Source organism: Scyliorhinus torazame, chromosome 2 (genome assembly GCF_047496885.1).
Source record: "Scyliorhinus torazame isolate Kashiwa2021f chromosome 2, sScyTor2.1, whole genome shotgun sequence".
NCBI lineage: Eukaryota > Metazoa > Chordata > Chondrichthyes > Carcharhiniformes > Scyliorhinidae > Scyliorhinus > Scyliorhinus torazame.
This window is the reverse complement of record NC_092708.1, coordinates 117,719,581-117,747,288: the sequence shown is the minus strand read 5'-3', so window position 1 is coordinate 117,747,288 and position 27,708 is coordinate 117,719,581. Positions and strand designations below refer to the sequence as shown.

At 47.9% G+C, this 27,708-nt stretch overlaps 1 protein-coding gene across 1 annotated transcript in view; it reads left to right on the top strand.

Moving 5' to 3' along the window:
* The window catches only part of col28a2a (collagen, type XXVIII, alpha 2a), a 225,029-nt gene that overhangs the window by 68,800 nt on the left and 128,521 nt on the right, over positions 1 to 27,708 (top strand). The window contains exons 12-14 of the mRNA XM_072475914.1: positions 16,535 to 16,603; positions 19,646 to 19,714; positions 26,458 to 26,526. Coding sequence (XP_072332015.1) covers positions 16,535 to 16,603; positions 19,646 to 19,714; positions 26,458 to 26,526 — 207 coding nt within the window. The remainder of the gene's footprint in view (positions 1 to 16,534; positions 16,604 to 19,645; positions 19,715 to 26,457; positions 26,527 to 27,708) is intronic.

Genomic DNA, 27,708 nt, shown 5'->3' with positions numbered 1-27,708 from the left:
GTTGTGCAGGGAGCAATTTCAAAGTTTGCGGATGATACAAAATTTGAGTGTATTGTCAACTGTGAAGAGGATAGTGTGGTAGTTCAAAAGGGCATAGACAAGTTGGTGAGTGGGCAGGTAGGTGGGAGATAAAGTTCAATGCAGAGAGGTGTCAGGTGATGCAGTTCGGTGGGAAGAACTTGCAGAGATGATATAAAACAAGGCGTAAAATTCTAAACGAGGTGCAGGAGCAGAGGGACCTGAGTGTATGTGTGCATAAATATTGAAGGTGGCAGGACAGGTGGAGAGAGCAGTTAATAAAGTATACGTTTGAGGTGAGAATTATAGTAGGGTGGCACAGTCGCACAGTGGTTAGCACTGTTGCTTCACAGCTTCAGGGTCCCAGGTTTGATTCCTGCTTGGGTCACTGTCTGTGTGGAGTCTGCACGTTCTCCTTGTGTCTGCGTGGGTTTCCTCCGGGTGCTCTGGTTTCTTCCCACAAGTCCCGAAAGACGTGCTGTTAGATCATTTGGACATTCTGGATTCTCCCTCCGTGTACCTGAACAGGCGCCGGAATGTGGCGACTAGGGGTTTTCACAGTAACTTCATTGCAGTGTTAATGTAAGCCTACTTCTGAAAATAAAGATTATTATATAGTTTTATTTATTATATAGCTTTATTTATTGGGGCACAGAGAACAAGAGCAAGGAGGTTATGCTGAATTTATTCAAAACACTGCATAGATGTCAGCTGGAGTACGATGTACAAATTGGTGAGGTTGGGGCTGTTCTCCTTGGAGAGAAGAAGGCTAAGAGGAGATTTGATAGAGGATTTAAAAATCATGAGGGGGTGGACAGAGTAGATAGGGAGACATTGTTCCCACCTGTAAAAGGATCAAGAACGAGACGGCACAGATTTAAAGTGAGTTGCAAATGTGATGTGAGAAAAAATATTTTCACATGAGTGGTTTGGATCTGGAATGTATTGGAGGCAGGTTCCATCGAGGCAATATCTTATGGCACTGAAGAATGCTTTCATTTGAAAAAAAAATTTGGTGTACCCAATTAATTTTTTCCAATTAAGGGGCAATTTAGCGTGGCCAATCCACCTAGCCTGCACATTTTTGGGTTGTGGGGGTGAAACCCATGCAAACACGGGGAGAATGTGCAAACTCCACACGGACAGTGACTCAGAGCCGGGATAGAACCTGGGACATCAGCGCCGTAAGGCTGCAGGGCTAACCCACTGCGCCACCGTGCTGCCCCGAAGAATGCTTTCATAATTATGTTAATCTTTTCCATGTATTTTTAAAAATTTGTCCGATATATGTGTGCTGGTACCCTTTGATCCTCCACATACCTCTGCCAAACATCTACTGCTGCACTACAGAATCTGGCAATTCCTCCAGTCTGACTCTGTATTAGGTTGACTTGTTATGCTTTCTCAAACAGACACTGGTCCCTTTAATCGGTTGCTGGTAATTAAATACTGGTAGCTGTATTCCAAGATTAGAGTTTGAGTGGGAATGGACATGTGCCACTGGTCAGGTGAAAGTTTTTGAATTCCCTAACTCTACCATCACAATTTATTTTGTCCTCTGTTGTTTGAGACCTTTACTAGAAATTTCCATGTGGGTTTTCTGACTGGCCACATCAGTTAGTGCAGTAGCTGACGAAGAGAACCGCTGAGGAAATTTCCGAGAGTGACAGACTATCAATTAAAACACTGTTGGTATTCAAAATTGATCCATCTTTAAGATTCCTGGGTTTGAAAGAAAATTGAGCATACTATTTTCCATTCCTTCTCTTTATCTTCTCTCGCATTGGCATACTGTTCCACGGACAATGCAATTACTTTTTAAAATATTTTTTTATTCTCCTTTTTCACATTTTCTCCCAAATTTACACCCAACAATAAACAATAATCAGTAACGAATGTAATGTCAATCCCCATATTCAGTTTTCTCACTGAATGAGTATATCTTTAGGAGATGGTCCTACAAAAGCTGGTTTAATAGTAGTTCAAACTGTTGAGAATTTGGGGTTTTGTGGAGAAAACAGGAGTTTGCGTTTCAGAGCACTGGCCACATCATCCTGTTGCTGAGGGCTATCAGGTGTTGTAAAGAGGATAAAAGTTGCTCCATTTCAGAAAGACAAATGAGTGTGGGTAATTTTTGATTTTAGGTCGCATTGTAAAACCGGTGATAGTGCTTTAATGATATATTTGATTTGATTTTTGTTGAATGGAAAAATATTTGCAACAGGAGTCAAATCGATGTCACATTATATGCTTTCACTCAAAGTCAAGGGTTGGATTTTTCCAGACCATCATGCTGGCAGGATCTTTCAGTCCTGCCGATGTGAACGGAGTTTCCAATGGCACACTCGCCCCGCCGCAGGGGAACCTACCGGGGGAGGGGGCGAGGGGGGTCTGGAAATGTTTGGCCAAGATTATCCCCGGTGGATGAAATTTTCCGTAATTTATTCAAGTGCTAGCCAGGGGGGCTGCACACTGGTTTTCTTGCCCAATAATGCAGCACTTACAGCAAATAAATGCTGCAGGCGTCTCTGATACCGTAACGCTGGCGGTAGGGGGGCGTTGCCGGCGTCACCGAGATCAGGAGGTGTGCCCCAATCTGCCTCAACTGCCCTCCCCACACAAGTACCAGGGCAAGTCCTCCCCACCCTCCCACTATGCCAGGTGGCCATGTCAGGCCACCTGTGTGCATCAGGTAGATTTCCTTCGACTGCTGCATGTTTTTAAATACCTGTTGTAAACCTCACTGATGTAACATCACATTGGCGAGGAGGGAATTGTAAATGTGGGGGGACCATATGGCAGGGAATCCCACAAATCATATTGAAATGAGGTTCCTGGCCTTTCTGGGTGGGAGCCTTGTTATGTTACCGGCGAGGGGAGGGGAAAATGTGGGCTCGCTGGCAAGAATCCTGTTTTCTGGGTCTCGGGAGGTTTTGCGCCCACCTCGCAGAGAACGTGGGCGTAAAATTGCCCCCAGTGGGTTTATTCTGTTACTTGCATTGTTATTACACTGATCTACACTGTCAGATTTCCTGGAAATTTCCAGTCCACACTTTTGTTAGACAAGTGTGTAATTGTAAACAATCTGAAGACATGGCAGAGCGATATTTGCCAATGAAGAAATAAAATATTGCAGAGCCTGTAAATCTGAAATAATAATAGAAAACAACAAAGTGGCACAACAAGGTCTAATTTCCTTCCCAAAGGGTTGTTGGGCCTGTAGATGTTTTATTGATGCTATTTAAAGAACATTTATCATGTTCTGTTGCCTGGAGCTACATTGGCAGAATCTGGCTAGACTATTTGGATTGGATTTGTTTATTGTCACGTGTACCGAGGTACAGTGAAAAGTATTTTTCTGCGAGCAGCTCAACAGATCATTAAGTACATGGGAAGAAAAGGGAATAAAAGAAAATACATAATAGGGCAACACAGGTATACAATGTAACTACATAAGCACCGACATCGGATGAAGCATACAGGGGTGTAGTGTTAATCAGGTCAGTCCATAAGAGGGTCGTTTAGGAGTCTGGTAACAGCGGGGAAGAAGCTATTTTTGAACATGTTCGTGCGTGTTCTCAGACTTCTGTATCTCCTGCCCGATGGAAGAAGTTGGAAGAGTGAGTAAGCCGGGTGGGAGGGGTCTTTGATTATGCTGCCCGCATTCCCGCTTTCTCTGATGCTATCATTTTTGTTCCTTTCTCCACTTCTTTTTTGCATTTAACAATATATCCTTAATAATGTATGCCAATTAGAGACGACTTTTTTTTTTTAAATATATTTTATTCAAAGTTTTTCAGTCACTAAGAACAGAACAGGATTTTCCCCTTTTTACAACTTTAAAACAATATAAATAATAATGACCGTTTTTTAACAAATAAATAATATATTAACTAAACGGCAACTGCCAACAACAAAATAATAACTCTCCAAAACAATGAAGTCCCAGACGCCAGTATAAATAGCTAATATACAAACAACTATAGGAAACCTCTGAGGGCCCGCGTGGGCCCTCCCCTCCCCCCCCCCCCCCGGGTTGCTGCTGCTACCTTCCCCATTTCCCTTATCGTTCTGCGAGGTAGTCAAGGAACGGTTGCCACCGCCTGGTGAACCCTTGAGCCGAACCTCTTAGTGCGTACTTTATCCACTCCAATTTTATAAACCCTGCCATGTCGTTTATCCAGGCCTCCACGCCCGGGGGCTTAGCTTCCTTCCACATAAGCAATATCTGTCGCCGGGCTACTAGGGACGCAAAGGCCAAAACATCAGCCTCTCTCGCCTCCTGCACTCCCGGCTCTTCTGCAACCCCGAATATAGCCAACTCCCAGCCTGGCTCGACCCGGACCCCCACCACCTTCGAAAGCACATTTGCCACCCCCACCCAGAACCCCTGTAGTGCCGGGCATGACCAAAACATGTGGGTGTGGTTCGCTGGGCTTCCCGCGTATCTCCCGCACCTGTCCTCCACTCCAAAAAATCTACTTAACCTTTCTCCAGTCATATGCGCCCTATGTAGAACCTTGAATTGTATCAGGCTGAGCCTGGCGCATGAGGACGAAGAGTTTACCCTACTTAGGGCATCTGCCCACAGCCCCTCCACGATCTCTTCCCCCAGCTCCTCTTCCCATTTTCCCTTCAGCTCATCCACCATGATCTCCCCCTCGTCTCTCATTTCCCTGTATACATTTGACACCCTACCATCCCCCACCCATGCCCCCGAAATCACCCTGTCCTGAATCTCTTGCGCCGGGAGCTGCGGAAATTCCCTCACCTGTTGCCTCGCAAAAGCCCTCAGTTGCATATACCGAAATGCATTCCCCGGTGGCAACCCATATTTTTCCGTCAGTGCTCCCAGACTCGCAAACGTCCCGTCTAGGAACAAATCCCTCAATTGCACAATCCCTGCTCTCTGCCAGACTTTAAATCCCCCATCTATCTTCCCCGGGACAAACCTATGGTTGTTCCTTATCGGGGACCTCCCCGAGGCACCCGTCACTCCCTTATGCCGTCTCCACTGCCCCCAAATTTTCAGTGTTGCCACCACCACTGGACTTGTGGTGTACTTTTTCGGGGAGAACGGTAAATGCGCCGTCGCTCATGCTTGCAGGCAGGTTCCCCTACAGGACGCCATCTCTAGTCTTTTCCACGCCGCTCCCTCCCCTTCCCCCATCCACTTGCATACCATTGATATATTGGCGGCCCAATAATAGTCACTTAAGCTCGGCAGTGCCAGTCCCCCCCTATCCCTGCTACACTGCAGAAACCCCCTCTTCACTCTTGGGGTCTTCCCAGCTCACACAAAGCTCATAACGCTCTTATCCACTTTTTTGAAAAAAGTCTTGGTAATCATCACAGGGAGGCACTGGAACACAAAAAGAAATCGCGGAAGGACCACCATTTTGACCGCCTGCACCCTACCCGCCAGTGACAGGGGCACCATGTCCCATCTCCTAAAATCCTCTTCCATCTGCTCCACCAATCTTCCTAAATTAAGCTTATGCAAGGTTCCCCAGTTCCTGGCTATCTGGATCCCTAGGTACCGAAAATCCCTTGTTACTCTCCTCAGCGGCAAATCATCTATTCCCCTGCTCTGTTCCCCAGGGTGCATCACAAACAGCTCACTCTTCCCCATATTCAGTTTATATCCCGAAAATTCCCCAAACTCCCTGAGTGTCTGCATTATCTCGGGCATCCCCTCCACTGGGTCCGCGACATACAACAACAAATCATCCGCATATAATGACACCCGGTGCTCTTCTCCTCCCCTAAGTACTCCCCTCCACTTCCTAGAGCCCCTCAGCGCTATGGCCAGTGGTTCAATTGCCAACGCAAACAGTATCGGGGACAGGGGACACCCCTGTCTTGTCCCTCTATATAGACGGAAGTAGTCAGATCTCTGCCTGTTTGTGATCACACTTGCCACCGGGACCCTATATAAAAGCTGAACCCACCCAATAAACCCCTCTCCAAATCCAAATCTCCTCAACACTTCCCACAGGTAATCCCACTCCACTCTATCAAATGCTTTCTCAGCGGCCATCGCCACCACTATCTCCGCCTCTCCCTCCGGTGGGGACATCATCATCACACCTAGCAGCCTCCGTATATTAGTGTTCAATTGTCTCCCCTTAACAAACCCAGTTTGACCCTCGTGAACCACCCCTGGGACATAATCCTCTATCCTCGTCGCCATCACCTTGGCCAAGAGCTTGGCATCTACATTCAGAAGGGAGATAGGCCTGTAAGACCCGCACTGCAGCGGGTCTTTGTCCCTCTTCAGGAGCAACGATATCGTTGCCTCCGACATCGTCGGGGGCAACGTCCCCCTTTCCCTGGCCTCGTTAAAGGTTCTCGTCAGAAGCGGGGCTAGTAGGTCCATGTATTTCCTATAAAATTCCACCGGGAACCCATCTGGTCCCGGGGCCTTCCCTGCCTGCATGCTCCCAATCCCTTTTACCACCTCCTCCACCTCAATCTGTGCTCCCAATCCTGTCCTCTCCTGCTCCTCCACCTTCGGGAATTCCAGCTGACCCAGGAAGTGCATCATTCCCTCCTTCCCTTCCGGGGGTTGAGCCTTATACAGCCTCTCATAAAATGCCTTAAACACCCCGGTCACCCTCTCTGCTCCCCGTTCCATCTCACCCTCCTCGTCCCTCACCCCACCTATCTCCCTCACCGCCCCTCTCTTCCTCAATTGTTGGGCCAGTAACCGGCTCGCCTTCTCTCCGTACTCATACTGTACTCCCTGTGCCTAATTAGAGACTACTTACCCAATTTATTTCAGAGTACAGTTATGTGCAAAGTTATTCAGCACTGGGTACAAATGTATTTTTCTTAAATATTGAAAATGATTTAAAAGCATGTACCAGATTAGTCAGTGTCATACCACAACATACTCGCATGGAAAAGATGGGCGGCACAGTGGCTAGCACTGCTACCTCACAGCTCCCGGGTCCCGGGTTCTATTTCAGCCTCGGGTGACTGTCTGTGTGGAGTTTGCACTTTCTCCCTGTGTCTGCGTGGATTTCCTCCGGGTGCTCCAGTTTCCTCCCACAGTCCAAAGATGTGCAGGTTAGGTGGATTGGCCATGCTAAATTGTCCCTTAGTGTCAAAAAGGTTAGGTGGGGTTACTGGGTTACGGGGATAGGGTGGAGGTGTGGGCTTAAGTAGGGGGCTCTTTCCAACGACCGGTGCATGCTCGATGGGCCGAATGGCCTCATTCTGCACTGTAAATTCTATGATTCTATGATTAAGGCAACTTTAAAACAATCATTCTTAATTAAGACACCAAAATGAAGGGTTAAAACTCACAGAGCAGGATGCCACTGAGTTTGAAAAAGTTTTTAAAAATGAAAGTAAATCATGAGGTCGTGAAGAAGTGGAATCCAGCTTCGATTTTAGAAACCTGAAATTGCTGAAGGAAAAAAGGCGGGTGACGAAAGCCAGGAGTTCCACAAATTGTGGTTTTGGGAACAAATGAGTTGGAATAGGAGACCAGTCTCGATGTGGGCTGGTGGAGATGTTCAAACCATGCTTGATAGGTATTGGAGTACAGAAGGAGCTGGAAAGACGCGTTCAAAGGGACAGCAGCATTTTAAAAATAGTAGAGGCAATGAGAGAGTTGGAGAGTAACAGTAAGAAAATAATTGTGATCATGGATTGCAAAATAGGTGCCTTGTGAGCTTCTAGGAAATTATTTCTCGTTGTCCAGGGCTTAAAGTTTGAAAAGCACAAAGAATGATTGCAGGGAAAAGATCTGCTTGGCACAGAAGAGGAAACAACCTCTTGAGATAATTGGAAATCCATTTGATCTCGGGCAGACAGGAAAGCCAAGTATTTCAATCGATGAAGAAGGACTAAAATCAAAATTACACAGTTGTAGCTATTAGTTAGACTTGACGAGGCATGGGGTGGCGATGGTGTAGCGGTACTGTCACTAGGCTAGTAATCCAGAGATCCAGGGTAATGGCCGTGGGACCTGAGTTTGAATCTCACCACTGCAGATGGTGAAATTTGAATTTTTTTTCAAAATCTGGGGCGAAATTCTCCCCCAAAAACGGCGCCAATCAGACGGGCATCGCGTCGGCCCAAAGGTGCGGAATGCACCGCATCTTTGGGGGCCAAGCCCCAACATTGAGGGGCTAGGCAGGCGCCAGCTGGCGGAAATGGCGTTTGGTGCCCCGCCAGCTGGCGGAAATGGCGTTTGGTGCCCCGCCAGCTGGCGCGGAAATGCGGCGCATGCGCGGGAGCGTCAGCGGCCGCTGAAAGTTTCCCACGCATGCGCAGTGGGGAGAGTCACTTCCGCCTCCGCCATGGTGGAGGCCGTGGTGGAGGCGGAAGGGAAAGAGTGCCCCCACGGCACAGGCCCGCCCGCGGTTCGATGGGCCCCGATCGCGGGCCAGGCCACCGTGGGGGCACCCCCCGGGGTCAGATTGCCCCGGGCCCCCCCCAGGACCCCGGAGCCCGCCCACGCCGCCTGGTCCCGCCGGTAAATACCAGCTTCGATTTACGCCGGCGGGACAGGCAATTTCTGGGCGGGACTTCGGCCCATCCGGGCCGGAGAATTGAGCGGGAGGTCCCGCCAACCGGCGCGGCCCGATTCCCGCCCCCGCCCAATCTCCGGTACCGGAGACTTGGGCGGGGGCGGGATTCACGGCGGCCAACGGCCATTCTCCGACCCAGCGGGGGGTCGAAGAATGACGCCCCTGGAATTAAAAACCTCTGATTGTCGTAGAAATCCATAAATCTGCTGTCCTTACCTGGTCTGGTCTATATGTGACTCCAGACCCACAGCAATATGGTTGACTCTTCAAGGGCCTGCAAGCCACTCAGTTCAAGAGCAATTAGGGATGGGCTATAAATGCTGGCCCAGCCATCCCATGAATGATTTTTTTAAATGAAGGTAATGTAAGGGGAGTGATTCAACTTTGCCAAAAACAGGCATAAGCCTGCATTGGCGTTAACACGAATCCAAAAACAAATGGGTGTATAAATTCATTATCACTAACTCAGCACTTGAAGATTGTAGGACCTGGCATCACAGCAGTTTTAATATAATTAAATATTTGGGATTCTTTGAAAGGATTCAATTGAGAAAGATCAGTTCAGATAAACATCACTGAAACTGTTTTAAACTGCTGGATATCAATCATGTGTGTCACTTCACCAGAAGTTCGTCTGCATCATTTTTCAAATAAAAATGTAGGTGCCTCCTTTTCCCTTAAAAAATGCAATGATTTATACTTTACAGGCGATGAGAGATGTCTGAGGCTCTTTTTATGTTGTCATTTTTTTTGATCTCCTACATGTAGAATATTTTAAGTAGTATGTACATTTCATATGAATGTTAAAATTGCTACTTTATAAATTAAGCTTGCATTCTCCGGAGGGATTTGAAATTTAGTGGCAAGTAGAAGATTAGCATTTGCCTTCAGGTCTGGAATTCATACATCAATATTTCTAACTATCAGCTTTATCAGGCTTTTTCAAGCCTAGCCAAATACAATGTGCAAAGTGTTTGCATTTCGCTGAAACATATTAAGGCAAAACTTAAGTGAACTGAATTATTACAGACCTTGGTGTAAGTGAAACAGATCAACTTTATTTAAATGTTATGGAAAATGGTGGTCTTGGCAGCACAGTGGGATTGAACCCAATTCAGATGGTGGCTATATTACAGATCATTCAGTGAATCCAGGTTGCTGTGGCAACATGCACTTTTATATGCATATTGTAATCTGAAGCTATAGATAGTGATGGAGGAGACTCCAACATTCTTTCCATCACATGGCTGACCAGGAATTTCCCTTGCTCTTACAACTCCTTCCTCCTTCACCGGAGGAAGGAGCAGCGCTCCGAAAGCTAGTGACATCGAAACAAACCTGTTGGACTTTAACCTGGTGTTGTAAGACTTCGTACTGAACCTACCGTTGTGTTGGAAGGAACAGCAGTCAACCTGTTTGGTCACATTTTGGATGGACCTTCCTTGGCCAGCAAGTCCTGGGGGACTTGAACTTGGAGCTTCTAGGGCAGAGGCAGGGGCACTACCCACTATGCCACAAGACCTCCTCCCAACTTCAAGACTGGTTGAAATTCTAGTCTCTCTCTCGGCACCCCCAACTCTTTTTTGGAAATCTGGATCCAGAGAGGTGCAGGTGCTGACAGTGCTGTGTGAATAGAAATTCTCGAATTACATCTCTGCATTGAGGCATTCTCGAGGAGCATTCACACTTTTTCAGAAGTTGTACTACTTTGTAACATGGTCACAGTGCCATCTTAAATAAAGCTGGAGCAGAAAGCTTTGGAGCAAGTGTAGCAGCCGTGGAGCATCTTCAAAGTGAGCTCATGAGGTAACACCCCGGACAGAAATGTGAAACCCGACCAATCTTCAGACACCCTGTGATCTCTCCCTTCCTTCAGTCTTTTCTCCATGATCTCCACCCCTTGCAATCTCACCATCCCTCCTTGCTGTTGCACTCTTGAGACCCCGGCCACCCGTACCTCCACTTGCCAGGAACGTTCGCCAGTGATCCCTGCCAGCAACCTTGTACCCTAAAACTTCTGGACTTTTTTTGTCGAAACCAGAAAGATGAGCTTTATCCCGCCTACACCAACCATCTTCTGTGAGCTTGCTTCTAACTTCACACACACTTTTTCTTCCAGGCTCTGGAGAATTTGGAAAGTTTCCTCATCTTGTAGAATTAGGGATTTCTTTCATGATGATCCCCCTCAGTGTGATTTCTCTGGTGCTATTTGTAGGCCAGCTTTTCCTTCATTGGGAAAGAAGAAATGTTACAGGTCTGTGTGATAGCCATGGCATGCATCCCATGACGGTGAGAATTGCTGGAATCTTATCCATAGAATCCCTACAGTGCAGAAGGAGGCCATTCAGCCCATCCAGTCTGCACAGACCCTCCAAAAGAGCACCCTACCTATGCATTAATCATGGCCAATCCACCTACCTACACATCTTTGGACTGTTGGAGGAAAGTGCAGCACCTGGAGGAAACCCACGCAGGCATGGGGAGAAAGTGAAAACTCCACGCAGTCACCAAGGTCGACATCGAACTCGGGACACCTGGCGCTGTGAGGCAGCAGTGTTTGTTTCTTGAACTGGCCTTGAAGACGAGCAGTATCTTTGGTGCCAGGCAAAGTGAGACATGAGAATTGCTGGTGAATGTAAATGGCATTTGGAGAAATTGATCTTTACAATTGAGTTCCACCGGCACCCAGGTGCTGAGAGGAAGAGTATTTGAGGACAAGAGATAAGGGGCGAGATTCTCCGACCCCCCGCCGGGTCGGAGAATCGCCGGGGGCTGGTGTGAATCCCGCCCCCGCCGGTTGCCGAATTCTCCGGCACCGGATGGGCCGAAGTCCCGCAGCTAGAATGCCTGTCCCGCCGGCGTGGATTAAACCACCTCTCTTACCGGCGGGACAGGGCGGGCTCTGGGGTCCTGGGCGGGGCGATCTGGCCCCGGGGGGTGCCCCCACGGTGGCCTGGCCCGCGATCGGGGCCCACCGATCCGCGGGCGGGCCTGTGCCGTGGGGGCACTCTTTTCCTTCCACCTTCGCCACGGTCGCCACCATGGCGGAGGCGGAAGAGACTCCCTCCACAGCGTATGCGCGGGGATGCCGTGAGCGGCCGCTAACGCTCCCGCGCATGCGCCGCCCGGCAATGTCATTTCTGCTGTGCCAGCTGGCGGGGCACCAAAGGCCTTTTCCGCCAGCTGGCACAGCAGAAATGACATTGCCGGGCAAGATGCGGAGGATTCCGCACCTTTGGGGCGGCGAGATGCCGGACTGATTTGCGCCGTTTTTGGCGCCGGTCGGCGGACATCGTGCCGATACCGGAGAATTTCGCCCAAGATGTGGGAAGGTAGTTGGGTTTTATGACTTTAATGAATTTAATTCCTTTATGTACTCACTTTGGCTTTACAAACTAGGCTTGTTGTCAGGGGCTGGTTTAGCACAAGAGGGCTAAAAGCTGGCTTGTACTGCAGATCAAGCCAGCCAGGTTCAGTTCCCGTACCGGCCACCCCAAACAGTTGCCAGAATGTGGCGACTAGGGGCTTTTCACAGTAACTTCTTTGAAGCCTACTTGTGACAATAAGCGATTATTATTTTGTAATGGGAGAGGAGATTAATTTGTTGTGTGTCCTCCTGCCAGGCAGACTAGACTTGATCGACTCTGGGAGCACAGAAAGCTTTGTTCACTCCGACACGGTAAGGCGGTGTTCTCTTGTCACCCATCCCGTAAACCAAAGGATCTCCCTGGCCTCCGGGTCACACGCGGTGGAGATAAAGGGGTTCTGCCTAGCGAACCTCACTGTCAAAGGCAGGAAATTCCACAAGTTCCGTCTGTGTGTCCTGCCGCACCTCTGCGCAGCTACCCTCCTTGGGCTGGATTTCCAGTGCCATCTGCAAAGCCTGACTTTTAAATTTGGCGGCCCTATACCCCCCTTACTGTCTGAAGCTTCGCGACCCTTAAGGTCGACCCGCCTTCCCTGTTTGCGAACCTCACCCCGGATTGCAAACCCGTCGCCACCAGGAGCAGACGATACAGTGCCCAGGACCGGACCTTTATCAGGTCGGAGGTCCAAAGGCTGCTGAGGGAAGGGGTCATCGAAGCGAACAACAGTCCCTGGAGGGCTCAAGTAGTGGTGGTAAAGACCGGGGAGAAACATAGGATGGTCATTGACTACAGCCAGACCATCAACAGGTTTACGCAGCTGGATGCGTACCCTCTCCCCCATATAGCCGACCTGGTGAACAGGATTGCGCAATACAAGGTTTTCTCCACGGTGGATCTCAAGCCTGCCTACCACCAGCTACCCCTCCGTAATGGTGATCGCCAGTACACTGCCTTCGAAGCAGACGGGCGGCTCTATCACTTTTTAAGGGTTCCCTTCGGTGTCACGAACAGGGTCTCGGTCTTCCAACGAGAGATGGACCGAATGGTTGACCGGTACGGCTTACGCGCAACGTTCCCATATCTTGATAACGTCACCATCTGCGGCCATGACCAGCAGGATCACGACACCAACCTCCGAAAATTTCTCCAGACCGCGAATATCCTTAATCTGACTTACAATAAGGATAAATGTGTGTTTAGCACCGACCGTGTAGCCATTCTAGGCTACGTAGTGCGAAGTGGAGTCATAGGCCCCGACCCTGAGCGCATGCGCCCCCTCATGGAGTTCCCCCTCCCTCACTGCCCCAAGGCCCTAAAGCGCTGCCTCGGCTTCTTCAGTTATTATGCACAGTGGGTCCCCAATTATGCAGACAAGGCTCGACCCCTGATCCAGTCCACAACCTTCCCCCTGTCGATGGAGGCCCGCCAGGCCTTCAGCCGCATCAAAGCAGACATTGCTAAAGCCACGATGCGCGCCATCAACGAGTCCCTCCCCTTCCAGGTCGAGAGCGATGCGTCCGACGTAGCTCTGGTGGCCACCCTCAACCAAGCAGGCAGGCCTGTGGCTTTCTTCTCCCGTACCCTAGGGGTGACAAAGCTGCCTGGGAGGACGACACCACGTTCCCGGAGTCGCAACCGCCGGGACCCCCATCAGGATCACCGCCGAAGCCCAGACGCTCCAGAAGGATGACCAGGCCACCCGATCGACTGATTGCTGCACCATGAACACTTTTGCTATTACCCTCGACATCACGGCACCTCCATACCTGGTCCTACCATGCGAAAGGCGACATTAACGCTGGCCATCACCCTGCCGGGCTCTTTTTTTTAACAGGGGATGAATGTGGTAATACCAGGTATTGCGGTACCTGAGAGGTGGATGACCATTGGCTAGACCCAGGAGTCTACCATTGGCTGATGTACATAGCTCCACCCTGAGAGGCGGAGTATAAGAACTGATGCTGTCCCAGCAGCCTTCACTTTCTGTATCGAAGCTGCTGGGGAACAGTTCTAGCAGATTAAAGCCTATTAGTTATGACTCACCTTGTCTCGAGAGTAATTGATTGCGCATCAACCTGGCAGTAAAGATAAAGAACCAAAAGTTAAATGGAAAAGTTGTTTTTTGTGGGGCCAGGAGGAGCAGGAGTGCGCCTCAGGAACCCAAACATACACTGATGCCTTGCACAATCCACCCCATCACTCTGATTGTCTTCCCTTGGATTTAAATACAACATTCAAGTTGCACAGTATTGCACCAGCCTATAATCAGTAAGTTGGGAGTCGGGATATCCATTTGGAGAGTGCTGCCCACTAGTGGCAATTCCTAAGGCCTAAGCATGGAAATGTTCAGTCCTCATAAAGAAGGTTTACTGGTCAGCTGCCTGTAAGTTGAAATCTATCCTCTCTTGTACTTACATGCCAACTTGCTCTCTATAGAGGCACTAATCAGCCTGGAAACGCTGAAAAATGAAGTGAATGAGCTTACCTGGGAATATTACAGAAAGTTTACTCGATATGCTGTCATTGTGAACTACTCTTGTAGATTACTTTTTTTTAATAAATCTTTTTTTTGGCATTTTCCATATTTATAAACAATTGTATATACACATCTACATTTTTCTTAACCGCGTTAATTTACTTTATTGTACAGAAAGGTTTATCTGTTAGAGGTGAAAATGATCATACGAAGGCCTGAGGAAGTTTATTATGTCAGAATTCTGGGAGAAAGGCTTGAGACTCCGCAGCCTTTCTGACAGCACTCTTTCTCACTTGAGCTAAGGCTCACCCAGGTTAATATACAGATTCAAGTGGCGGAATTAGTTGTATTCTCATTTACATACAATCAATCAACTATATTTGCGTCACAATTCATTACATGCAGTCAATCAATTTTGTTAGCATCCCAGTTATCACATATATGGTTAAAATGGGTATTGTCTTACCCGCCCCTAACTTCATAGAGAAGTCATAGAATTTCATAGAATTTACAGTGCAGAAGGAGGTCATTCGGCCCCATCGAGTCTGCACCGGCTTTTGGAAAGAGCACCCTACCCAAGGTCAACACCTCCACCCTATCCCCATAACCCAGTAACCCCACCCAACACTAAGGACAATGTTGGGCACTAAGGGCAATTTATCATGGCCAATCCACCTAACCTGCACATCTTTGGACTGTGGGAGGAAACCGGAGCACCCGGAGGAAACCCACGCACACACGGGGAGAATGTGCAGACTCCGCACAGACAGTGACCCAAGCCGGAATCGAACCTGGGACCCTGGAGCTGTGAAGCAATTGTGCTATCCACAATGCTACCGTGCTGCCCAAAGTCATTCGAAACTAACACAAGGATATGTCCTGTCTACAGCTGGGGATCTTGATTTATTATGGATACATTGCATTCCTTGTTCTGTGAAGCTGTTATCAGCAGCTGCTGAGATACTCCCTATAAGTACCCACGCTTGGTTCTCATGAGGTAGTTTACACAACTTGTAACTTATTGTTCAGGAAAATGGCTCGTTCGGCCATTTTGTGTCTTTAGTATTGCTTTAATAGCTAATAGTCATTTTGTGTCCTTTCTGATATTAACAAGCATTGTGTATACAATATCTATTTCTACAAATTGCCTCTTCTAAACAGGCATCTAAGCCAATGAGTACCTTTTGTCTCATCATAACTATTCAAAAGTAATATAGGAGCACAAATGTAGTTTAGAGCCACCTTTAATTTATATCATAGTCCAGTATCAGAAAATGTCCCCCAACACTGTCCTTCCTTTAATTAACCCTACATACATTTCACCGCCCTCTGGCTTGGCCTATGGTCCCTTCTGTCCTGCTCCCCTTGCCCCCTCCCTTGTATATTGCCCCCCCTCCTCTTCTCCTGTTTTGTGGCTTTCCCACCATCCTTCTGTCTTTCCCTCCCTCCCCTTGGGTTGCGCAATCCTTTGGTTAACCTTGTAGATTTCTGGGTCTCACTGGTACAGTTTAAGAACATAGAACATACAGTGCAGAAGGAGGCCATTCGGCCCATCGAGTCTGCACCGACCCACTTAAGCCCTCACTTCCACCCTATCCCCGTAACCCAATAACCCCTCCTAACCTTTTTGGTCACTAAGGGAAATTTATCATGGCCACACCTAACCTGTTTGTCTTTGGGCTGTGGCAGGAAGACGGAGCACCCGGAGGAAACCCACGCAGACAATGGGAGAACGTGCAGACTCCGCACAGACAGTGACCCAGCGGGGAATCGAACCTGGAACCGTGGCGCTGTGAAGCCACAGTTCTATCCACTTGTGTTACCGTGCTGCCCTAACAAGTTTAACAAATCTTTCCTGTAGATTTCCCTTCTATAATATCTGGTTATAATTTGCACAATTATATTTGTCCCATATTTTGTTTCCGGTCACAAAATTAGAATTGTTGACTGTCACTATACATTTTCTGTCACGAGAAAAAATTTGCAACACCATTAAGTGTAAATCATAGCACTGTAATAGACAATTTGGTATTTAGCTCTTAATTTAAAATATTTTTTTTAGAATTCATCTGACGCTAATCAAGACATCTTGCTTCAGAAAATAATCAAATGCCTTCTTTTTTTATTAGGGTGAACGTGGAGTTTCTGGGCCACCAGGACTAATTGGTGAAACTGGGATTGGCTATCCAGGTCCCAAGGTGATGAATTAGGTTTTTAACCACACCTTGACAGCTCACTGAAACAAAACTTATACATGCAATGGAATTAGTATTTACTTAGCAGAGAGCAAGATCAGTATTTCTTCGCACTTTCTTGGTTTTTGGATCGGGATCCACATTTTCAAATAGAAGCAAAGTAAGAAATTATGATGACCCTTAATGAAGCTTAACTGGCTCGGCCTCAACTGGAATATTAGCCAGAATTTTCAAGCCCATTACACTCTCAGGATCTTCTGGTTCCGCTGATATGAACGGAGATTTCAATGGCTCACCGGCCCTTGGAGCAGGGGGGGTCATGTCCAATTCTGGGCACTGCACTTGAGGACGGATCAGAAGGCTTTGGAGAGGGTGCAGAAAGGGTTACAAGGATGGTTCCAGGGATGAGCGACTTCAGTTACTAGGTTAGAGGGGAGAAGCTACAGATGTTCTCCTTGGGAGAAGATTAGAAGGAGATTTGATAGAGGTGTTCACAATAATGAGCAAAGTAAACGGAGTAAATAGGGAGAAACTGTTCCTGTTGGTGAAAGGCTTATGTGGTAGCATAGCCCCTTTCAGGGGGTAGAGTCCACTGACCACATGATCACGCAGGAGCGTATGAATCCCAGCCAGTGGGGAGTTTGCGTGGGGCCCTGGGAGCAGGACCCCGGGCAGTATGGACCAGGGAGCTGAAGTGTAAAGACCTATTATATAGTGTTCCTTGCCTTTCATCAATAAATCCCTTTGTTTATTAATGGAGCCTTCAGTATATGTCTCGAATCACCACATTGGAGACGAGCTAAAAGTTTTTGACCTGACAGTCATCATGAATTGAGCAGGGGGAAGGAACGAACAGTTGAGACAGTAGAGAAGCTCCAGCAAGAGTCTGAATCATTTAAACTGTGAGTGGGGATGCCTATCATTGGAAAACTAGACCCATTTGACCAAGGGGTTGAGTCATGGGATCAATACATCAAATGGCTCCATTTCCTCTTTACTGTGAATGAGATCACAGGTGAAGACAAACAGAAGATAATAGTTCTGATAGTTTGCGAGCCTGAAATATAATTTGATTAAGAGCCTCATGTCCCTGGAGGCACCCACCGTGAAGACCTTTGACCGTATCGACAGCGTGAGGCCCACCATTTGATGCTCCGCCCCCGACCGGCCGAGTTCCCGAAGGCGCTGTCATGTCTCATCCATCGAGAACCCGGTGTGGTGGCTGCGGACTCAGTCCAGCACTGCCACAGTCGGGGGAGGGCCGATCCGCGGGCATGGGGGACTTTGGCAGGGGCTGGGGGCACTATTGGGGAGTGGTCCGGGGTGCGCGAGCCAGCCAAGGGTGGCACTATTTTGCAGGCCGGGTCCTCGAGCAGCCGGCGCCATGTTGCATGGCGCGGCTGCTGCAGGCCGCCGCCGTGCGAGTGCGTGGCCACGGACCTGTCAATGCTCCGGCTGTATCAGCAGCTAGAGTCGGGTGCTCTATGCTGCCTTGATGTTAGCCCCCAGCCAAACGGAGGCTTGGTGGCCGTTTTACGCCATTTTTCTGTCGTAAAACACCACCGTTACCGTGCCGGCGTGGGGACATAGCCTCAAATTCGGAGAATCCAGCTCCTTGATTATCCTCCAACATTATAAGTTTAACTCTGCAGTGAGGGGCCATGTAGAGTCTGTCTCACTCTTCATACCCATACTTCATCAGCTTGCTGAGTACTGAGAGTTCTGGACCGTGCTTAGCGACATGTTTCATGACCAGCTCTTTTGTGGGATCCATAACCTTTAATATCCAGAAGAAGCTGCTGGTGGAGACCATAATTATTTGGAAAAAGTGATCAAGGTAACCGGGCAACAGAGTGCACCAAAAGAGGCACCACTGAGCCTCAAAGCGTGGCTGAAAAGAAAATTAACAAAATATGGAGAGGCGCGACCGTGAGGTTTGCAGCAGGATCAAAAGGCACAGTTCATATCCAGACATGGTCCTTGGGACAGGATCGGGATCCAAAGAGTGGGAAGGAATCGGGGCATCTAACCAAATCCGAGGTGGACTGCTGTTGTTGTGGGAAGTCCATCCTCGGGAGGCCTGCTTTATACAGGAGTTTATATGCTGCAGTTGCAGCCAAAGGGGGCTGTGGACTGCTATTGTTGTGAGAAATCCATCCTTGGGAGACCTGCTATATACAGGAGTTTATATACTGCAATTGCAACCAAAGGGGGCACATTCAAGCACATTCCCTCTCGAGGCAAAGCGTGCCAAAGCAAAAATAAACAGCAGCAGCAGTCCGCAACGCCACTGAACATAGTGGAGAAGAGCTCTGAAGAAGAACATGCAATACATCGCTTGAATTGAATTCAGTCCAGTTGAATAACACCACTCCAATTGAAGTCGTCTTAAGGTTAATGGTAGACCCCTTAAAATGGAAGTCACTTCAGTGACCGCAGTGGGCAAGCAAGACTTCCAATATCTGCGTGCAGGAACACCATCTTTAAGCTTGAAGAGTACTGCAGCCAAGCTTTCGGTGTACACCCGGGAGATTTTGAAGATCCTTTGAGCAGCCAAGACCCCAGTGGCCTACAAGAGGGCAGAAACCAATTTGCCTTTGATTGTCATTGAAGGACATAGACCCAGTCTGTGGGAAGATACTGATTATAGACAGTTAGGTTCAGCTGTCTGGAAATCTTCAAAATATCTGACTCCGACCTTCAAGATGAATGAAGGAGGTATAAAGGCATCTTCCACAAAGAATTGGGCCGGGTTAAGGGTGTAAAAGCCAAGATATGTGTCAATCTGGATTCAACACCCAAGAGTGCAAAGGAAGAGCACTCCTGCCATGCAGGAAATGCTTGAACTGTTATTTCGTCAAGTGTAATAACAAAGATTTATAACATGTTAGTTTAAAGCTCCAAAGTATAATGCATTGAATGTAGACCAATTCTCGATTCCTCCACCTCAACAAGAAACAATTATATTTTTAAGAGGAATAAACGTTTGTCAAGAAGTAAATACAAAATAAATGTTCTGTATTTAATTCATCTTTCTTTGTTTAGGGTAATATTGGTTTCATAGGAAGACCAGGGCCTGTTGGCCCACCTGGGATTGGTGAACCTGGATTACCAGTAAGTTGTGTTTAAATTGTGTTTGAATGCCATGCCCCAAATTTAAAATAGACTATTGAATAGATGTAATGAAAATATCCCAACTGATGCAGACTGCAAAGATGCTGGATATTAACAAATAATGGAGTAGGTTTTGTCTGTAACACCTGAGTATGTAACATTTTGTGTGCATAAAGGGAGCCAACTGATTTTCTTCTCAACTCACAAAATTGGAAATTAAAAAGGGTGGAATCTATTGTGAGTTGCCATGCTTCCCACCTGACCTTAATTGGAGCATCCCAAAAGCAGAATGAATGATAGCAACGCCTGTTCATGTACTTTCCAAATGTACAGTTATGTCATATTTAGGCAGGCACATCTCTATTGCTGCCCTGTCAGTGTATTTGCTCTGTGACCCTGTAAATGTAGCGAGTATCAAACATCAAGCTGCCAACAGAATGCACGACTGCTGAACTGAGAACTTTGATGGCACAAATCTTTAAAATTCTTCATTCATGACCTTTTTCTCTTTGCTTGAAAGAGAAGACAGCACATGACAGACATCCGCGTGTGTAGACTGGTGGATACTTGTCTCACTTACCACCTTCTACAACGGTGGAGTAGATCTTGATTTTTGTGCCGCGTATAACATAAGAGGGGAGGCAGTGACGTAATCGTATTGTCACTGGACTAGTAATCCAGAGACCCAGGGTAATGCTCTGGGGACCCGGGTTCAAATTCCACCAGGGCAGATGTTGGAATCTGAACTCAATAAAAATCTGGACCATGGATTGTCGTCAAAACCCATCTGGTTCACTAATGTCCTTTAGGGAAGGAAATCTGTCGTCCTTATCTGGTCTGGGCTACATGTGACTCCCGACCCACAATAATGTGATGCCCACATCCCATGAACGAATAGAGAAAAAAAAGATAATAGTGAGTCACAGCTTGTGTTACATCGCAACTGCTAGCCATCTCCACATGGCCGCCTTGCCACTGTTGCTTATATGTCCTTTAATCAGCTGCATTACAGTCCCCTTGTTATGGCTCAGTTGGCAGCATTCTTGCCTCTTGAGGTCAAAGAGTGTTTCATTCCGGTGCCTGAGCACAAAAATCGGAGCTGATATTCCAATGCAGGACTGGGGGACTGTTGCATTGTCAGAAGTGCCATCTTTGAATGAGATGTTAAATCAATGCTCTGTCTAAGGTGGATATAAAAGATCCTATGAAAAGTTTTGACGAAGAGCAGGTGAGTTATGGCCAGTGTCATAGCCAATAAGCATCTCTCTATCAACATTATAAAAACAAATTATCTGATCATGATCACAATACTGTTTGTGTGGGAATTGCTGTATGCAAATTCGCAGCCATGTAGTTGTGAAAGGCTCCATATAAATGCAAGTCTTTTTCTTGATGAACAGACCAGATTGGCCATTCTGTTCTGCATAACTAACGAGATCTATCCGGGAAACATGAAGAGGTTAACATTGGATTCATGAACAAGGTGGAAGTTACAAAAGTTACTTACAGAATACTGAGAGGCCTAGAAAAATGTGAACATGGAGAGGGTGTTTCCACTAGTAAGAAAAACTAGAACCCGAGGGTAGAGCCTCACACTGAAGGGACGATCCTTTAAAACAGAAATGAGGAGGAATTTCTTCAGCCAGAGGGTGGTGAATTGGTGTGACTCATTGCCGCAGAAGATTGGGAAGGCCAAATCACTGATTGTCTTTAAGACCGAGATAGATAGGTTTGTGATTAATTAGGGGATCAGGGATTGTGGGGAGAAGGCAGGAGAATGGGGATGAGAAACATATCAGCCATGATTGAGTGATGGAGCAGGCCAGATGGGCCGAATGGCCTAATTCTGCTCCTATTTCTTATGAAAGTTGCACCACATTACAAACCTGTCCACAGGAAACAAATCCAATCTGTTGTCTCTCAAAACCTCTTTTACTATAATCCTCTCTTTTGGTTATTTTGGAAACCAATGTCAGAGTTGCACTCCAGGAGCATCACACTTGATTTTTGGAGTATTGTACACTGACCAATTTTTGAGAAACATCTCCCAAAATTTCAAAATGGATTCCCTGAAGGCATTCAATTATGTATTTTGTATATGAAGATGAAGAGCAAGCATCTGAAACGGTAAGCAAGTGAATCAGGTCCACCTTGCAGCACCAATAAAGAGTCACGCCTTCACAGCAATCTCCTGTGACTAGAGTCTATCGTCAAACCACATTCCAAACCTTGAATAGCGTCTCTGAAAACTTTGGTTTGCCCATAAATAGTGTTGCATTCTCCTACAGGATAAGCTTCAGGGTCCATAAAGAACAAGGAGAGTGTTCACAGTACATGATAAAGTAACAGCAATGCTAAATTTTCTGACACTGCGTCAGTGTAGAGTCTGCTATGCAATGCACTGCTACATAAAGCAGGTGACAACTGTCTTGAGAGGAGGAAAGGTCAGTTTATCTCACTTGAGTGATGAAGCCAGGAAGCTGAGGCTATTAACTCTTATTGAATACAGGGCTGCAATCTAGTGGCCACACTAGCCATGGGCGCAAATCCTAAATTGGACACTAAATCTTGCAAGAGGCCCAAAATGGGATTTGCGCTGGTGGTATTTTGGTTTGATATCTAACCCCCCCCCCCCCCCCGATGAGGCTATCAGGTTCATGTCCAGGAAGGCTGAAAGCCTGATCTTATTATAGGACTTAACGGCGCTACTTTCACATCGTCCCACCCAGCCAACGTGACATCACGCTGGTGCAAATCACGAAAACAGGTCGTGATGGCCATACAGGGGGCGCACAACGAAGTATAGCGACCGGGTAGTGAGGGACATGGCCTGGCAGCCCAATTGGGAGTTCCCCCTTTTCTCTTAAGTGTGGGGGGAAGCACCCCGATGCCTGTAAGAGAGAGGAGGGGGGGGTGTTGGTATGATGCCTGTCAAGGGAGTGCCCCGATGCTTGTGTGGTTGGGATGGGAGGAGCTGATTGGGATACCCCCTTTAAAGATGGTACTCTGGTCTCTGTGGAGCCGGCCTTGCTGGCTCTCGCAGGCCCTGTCCTACCAGAGGAATGGCGCAAACCATGCCCCCAGATTCTCTGTGCACCGATTGCCAGAAAATCTGGAGCGAAAACCCGGCTGTGCAGCTGGAGTGATACACGCAGGTTTTCAGACCGAAACTGACTGACAGATTTTGGGGAGATTCTGCCCCAGATTTCTCAAACATTTTAGCGACAATTGGCTGCAACATGCAGCAAAAATGCCTCTGCTGTTTACTCTCACTATTTCATTAACTGTGAGTCATATCCATTCCTTGAATATATAACTGGTTCTGACTACAGACACAGGACATACCTTTCCCACCTCGTCGCACCCGGCACCGATCCGGGTGTACCGGGCAAATCAAGGTTTGCGCCGGGCGAATTCACCCAGCCCGCTCCCGATGGTGATTTCTGGATCTCGCCCAAAAATGGCGGCAGTCATTAAGCTGAATTTGCATTCATTCCAATCTCATGAGCGAGATTGAAGTCGAATGCAACGGTCTCCCAGGAGTCATCCGACTCCCCAGAAAGACATCAGTGAACGCCGTTTAGAACTCCTTTACAAAAACATGAAGCTGGCACAACGGCTACCGAAGGGAAACAAGGAGGTGAGTAACCCGTTCCATTTACTGGCATGCGGCTCCAGGGCACCGGAGCTGCTAGCCCAGGGGTCAGAGACACCCCTCAGAGGGATTGCAATTCAGCTTAATGACCGTCGCCATGTCTGAGAGGATAATTAGCAGCCTGGATGTCCAGCAACCTTTGATGCCTGTACTCCTGGAGCATCAACACCAGAGAGGCAGCTGCCAACAATCAAACAGTAAAGAGCAGTGGTGCACCACTGAGGACCCCTTCGCAGCTAAAGGGTAAGTGTATGGATGAATGGAGGATAGCTGAGCACAAGCTCCTTAATGTTGCTGGCAGAGGTCTAGGGGCTCCTGATCTGGCTGGGGGTAAAGCGGGGTTTACTGAAGTAATTGATTCGTTGGATGGCACTCTGAGAGAAGGCGGGACGCTCATGGTAAGGGGATGCCTGGGGATTTGAGGGCCTTGGGATGGAAGCCGTAACTGCTTGTCAGTCTCTCTCCAATTCTTTCCAGATACAAAAATGTTTACGGGTATGGATCCCATAGAGCCGGCCCTCGCCGTGCTGGCAGCAGCCAAGGCAGTAGATGCCGAAGACAGCAGCAAAACCAATGCAGGCTGGAGGCTGCACCACATGTGCAGGGGGCTGCCACACACCCTGAAAACCCAGCCGCCCATCAGGCTGAGGAGGGGGGCCAGAAGTGGAGGCCAGCGACATGCCAGGGTGTATGGGAGTCGTTGGTCCTTCCATGAGCTGACGGACAGCATATGCCGCAGAAGACTCCATCTCAATAGAGAGACAGTGCGGCACTTGTGCCACCTCGCAAACATGGCAGCCCATGGAAGAGGAGGACACCTGCTCCCGGTGGCAGTGAAGGTCACTGAAACACAAAACTTCTATGCCACTGGGTCGATCCAGGACCCGAGCGGGGACTTGTGTGGCATTCAGGAGATGACTGATGCTCTGTATGCCTTGTCATCAGACTATATCATCTTCGACAAAGACCAGGCCCACCCGAGCTACAGGTTTTGTCGCCATCGCTGGCATGTCCCAAGTCCAGGGGGCCATAGATGGCACGCATGTTGCCCTGTGTGCACCAGTTCATTGGGGAGTGCCCTATATTAACAGGAATGGGTTACACTCTCAATGTTCAGATCATGTACGACCACCACATGAGGATCATGCACAGGTGTGCATGCTTCCCAGGGAGTGTGCATGACAGCTACATCCTGGGGAACTTGGAAATCCCCGGGGTCTTCACGGACCACCCTAGGATGGCGGGTTGACTCATGGGGGACAAGGGACATCCACTGAGGTCATGGATAATGATGCCAATTTGGAGACCCGGTATAATGAGGCCCATGCCGCCACCCGTGCTGTCATTAAGCAGTACATCGGGCTGCTCAAGATGCGGCTCCGATGCCTGGACTGTTCTGGCGAGGCCTTATAGTACACCTCCCAGAGGATTTCCTGTTTTGTGTTGGTCTGCTATGCCCTCCACAATCTGGCACAGCAGTGGGGTGACATGCTGGACGAGGAAGAGGACGCGGAAGGACATGCGGCCTCATTTGAGGAGGTGGAGGCAGACCAGAAAGGACTGGAGGATGGGTCCGAGGAGGAGCCAGAGGATGGAGGAGAGGCGGCGGCAAGGGTCCGATATGCCAGGAGGACCAGGAAGGCTCTTGATGCCTCCCTCAAATACCTAGTCCTCCCCACCCTTATCTAGATTCTCCTAGGACAAGGCTGTGTCTGTCCGCTCAACACCTTGGTAGATGTCCTCTGGAGGGCCTGGAACCAGAGGGCCATTGCCGACTTATCGGTGTCATAGGCATTGCTGTGCCACCCTGTTCTGGTCGCTGCTCTTGAGATGCGCCAGTGTCAGAAGTGGGGGGATTCAGAAGCAGTCGTAGTAACCTTGGTGGAAGGCCCCGAATTGGGCTCCATTGTTTCTTCCTCGATGCTCCTCAGTGACTGAGCCATGCTCTGGAGTGCCTCAGCAATGTCCACCTGTGTCTGGATCATGCCCCTCATCGACTGGGACATCAGGTTGAGGCCCTCAGCCGTGGTCCTCACAGACTGAGCCATTGCTTGGACACCACCACTCAAGGCGCGGAAGTCGTGCTCCAGGTTTTTTACTGCCGTCGTCACTGTGTCAGTGTTGGCCTCAGTGCCACGCATTGCTGGCACCCCATCTCCTGCACCTGAAGGCTTTGGGACTCCTCCAATCGGCCTTGCAGTAGCTAGAATGTTGCTGACACCACCTCCTGGATGTTACTGATGTGTCTTATCATCTGCATCAGCTCAGGGTGAACCTTGTCCAGAGGCTCAACATCTGGCTGGGACCCAGCTGAGTCCTGGGATCCAGCAGACCTCTGACATGCTGACTCCCTTGGATGTTCCAGCCTCCACCTGGTGTGCATCAGAAACTGTGCAGTATCACATTACACATTTAATAACTGTGGCTGTGTATTATGTAATCTCCCAAGGTTATCACAGCCTCTGTTAATGTGTTTAATGTTTTCACTAAATCCCCATGCCTTCTCCTTTTGACAACAAGGAAGAAAATATGCCCAGTTTCACCTGGCCTATTGACCACCTGGGATCTTCCAAGCAAGAACCAAGGTAACATCCTGGTTGAAAATCATTTGCCTCGCACCAGCCATGCCTCTTTTGATGTGGAGGACGATGTTTGGAATGGGCACAGGTTCTGCCTCAAACATGACTAGGGCTGATGCTCGCTCACATCAAGAGGCCAGGAATATTCAGATCCCAGCTTAATTTGCAAACTTTCCCCTTATGCCAGCTTGATTCACAGCAGAGTTCTCTGGGAGACTCTTTGATTTTTCAGGACCAAACATTTGGAGAGAGATGATGGGCAGAATCATAGAATCTCAGAACTGTTACAGCACAGAACAACACTGTGATTCTTCCCAGCATCTCAGTCGATGAGTGAATACTATTTTCTGTTAAGCAGATTTTATGCCTCGCAGTTCACCAAGTACGAAGTAATTTGTTGCTTGCACGTCTAATTCTAGTTTCCATTATTGTTCACCGGTAAGTAACTATAGTTATTGCTTCATTAAGACTTAAAGTTTGTAAATTAATTTTCTGCTTCTTTTGTACAGGGTCCTCCAGGACCTCAAGGTCTTCAGGGAGATAGAGGTTTACCTGGAGAAGGGTTTCCAGGATTGAAGGTATGAGTAATTCTAAGTGTATCTTACACACAGTGTCTATCATTCCCTGTAAGAGAATCACCTGGAATCATCTGAACATTGTTTCAACATGTAGGAAAGGAATTCCCTCCTCCCCACAGGGTACAGCAAACATGATATGTTTTTGTTCAGGAGATATTGCCAGTGTAACAGTTGATGCTAGAATTGTTGAACAAAGTGGTAAATGTACGTAGTGCAGTGCTGCTTAAAAAAAATCAAATGGAGATAAAGCTAAGAAAATATGCTTCACCACATTGTGATTTATTACTGGCTATAGTGCTGTTAAGAGTCCATCAAAATATATCCTCATCAACTCCAACAAGGCAGTCAATCAAACCAGTATACACCATACAATCACAATCTTCACGTTTCAGGTCAATTTAAGATCGATATAGTGCAAAAGCATGGGAATGTATCCTGAAGACTGGCACCACCATGGGTGGGATTCGCCGTCCCGCTAGCCCCGTTTTCCGGCACGGTGCACCCCTACCAGTTGCGAGATTCTCCGTTCCCGCAGCCGGCCAATGGGGTTTCCCATTGGGGGCTACCCCACAATATCAGGAAATCCGCGGGCGTGGGTGCCATGCTGGCGGGACGGAGAATCCTGCTGACGGAGAATCCCGCTGATGGAAAATCCCGCAGCATAAATATGTTGTTGAACTGATACTGCATTATCAGATAGTTAGGTAGTGTAAAATGACTGCCTATATATCCCAAACTATTTCAGCAGATGTTATTAATGTATATCCACAAGATCTGTGTTGACCTGCTTTCTTTGAGCTGATATTCTGATGATTTATTCTGCATTGTTTTACTCTTCCTTTGTTCTCTTCAACAATCCATTATTGAGGCTGATTACACCATTACATTGCAGAGAGATTCTTCTGTATTGGAGCAGATGACATGCAAGTAACGGAACTGCTGACTTTGCACTATTTTGGAATGTTGACTCATTTTAATAACTTCCATATGCTCACGGCACAGATTGATTGATGGTGCATTGGGGCTGATTTTAAATTTTGAATGGCTGATTGTGGGATCCTGCCAGTTACCCATCCATTCTTGTACCCGTGACAAAGATTGATTGATTGATTGATTTGATTTATTGTCACATGTACCGAAGTACAGTGAAAAGTATTTTTCTGCGGCCGAGGGAACGTACAC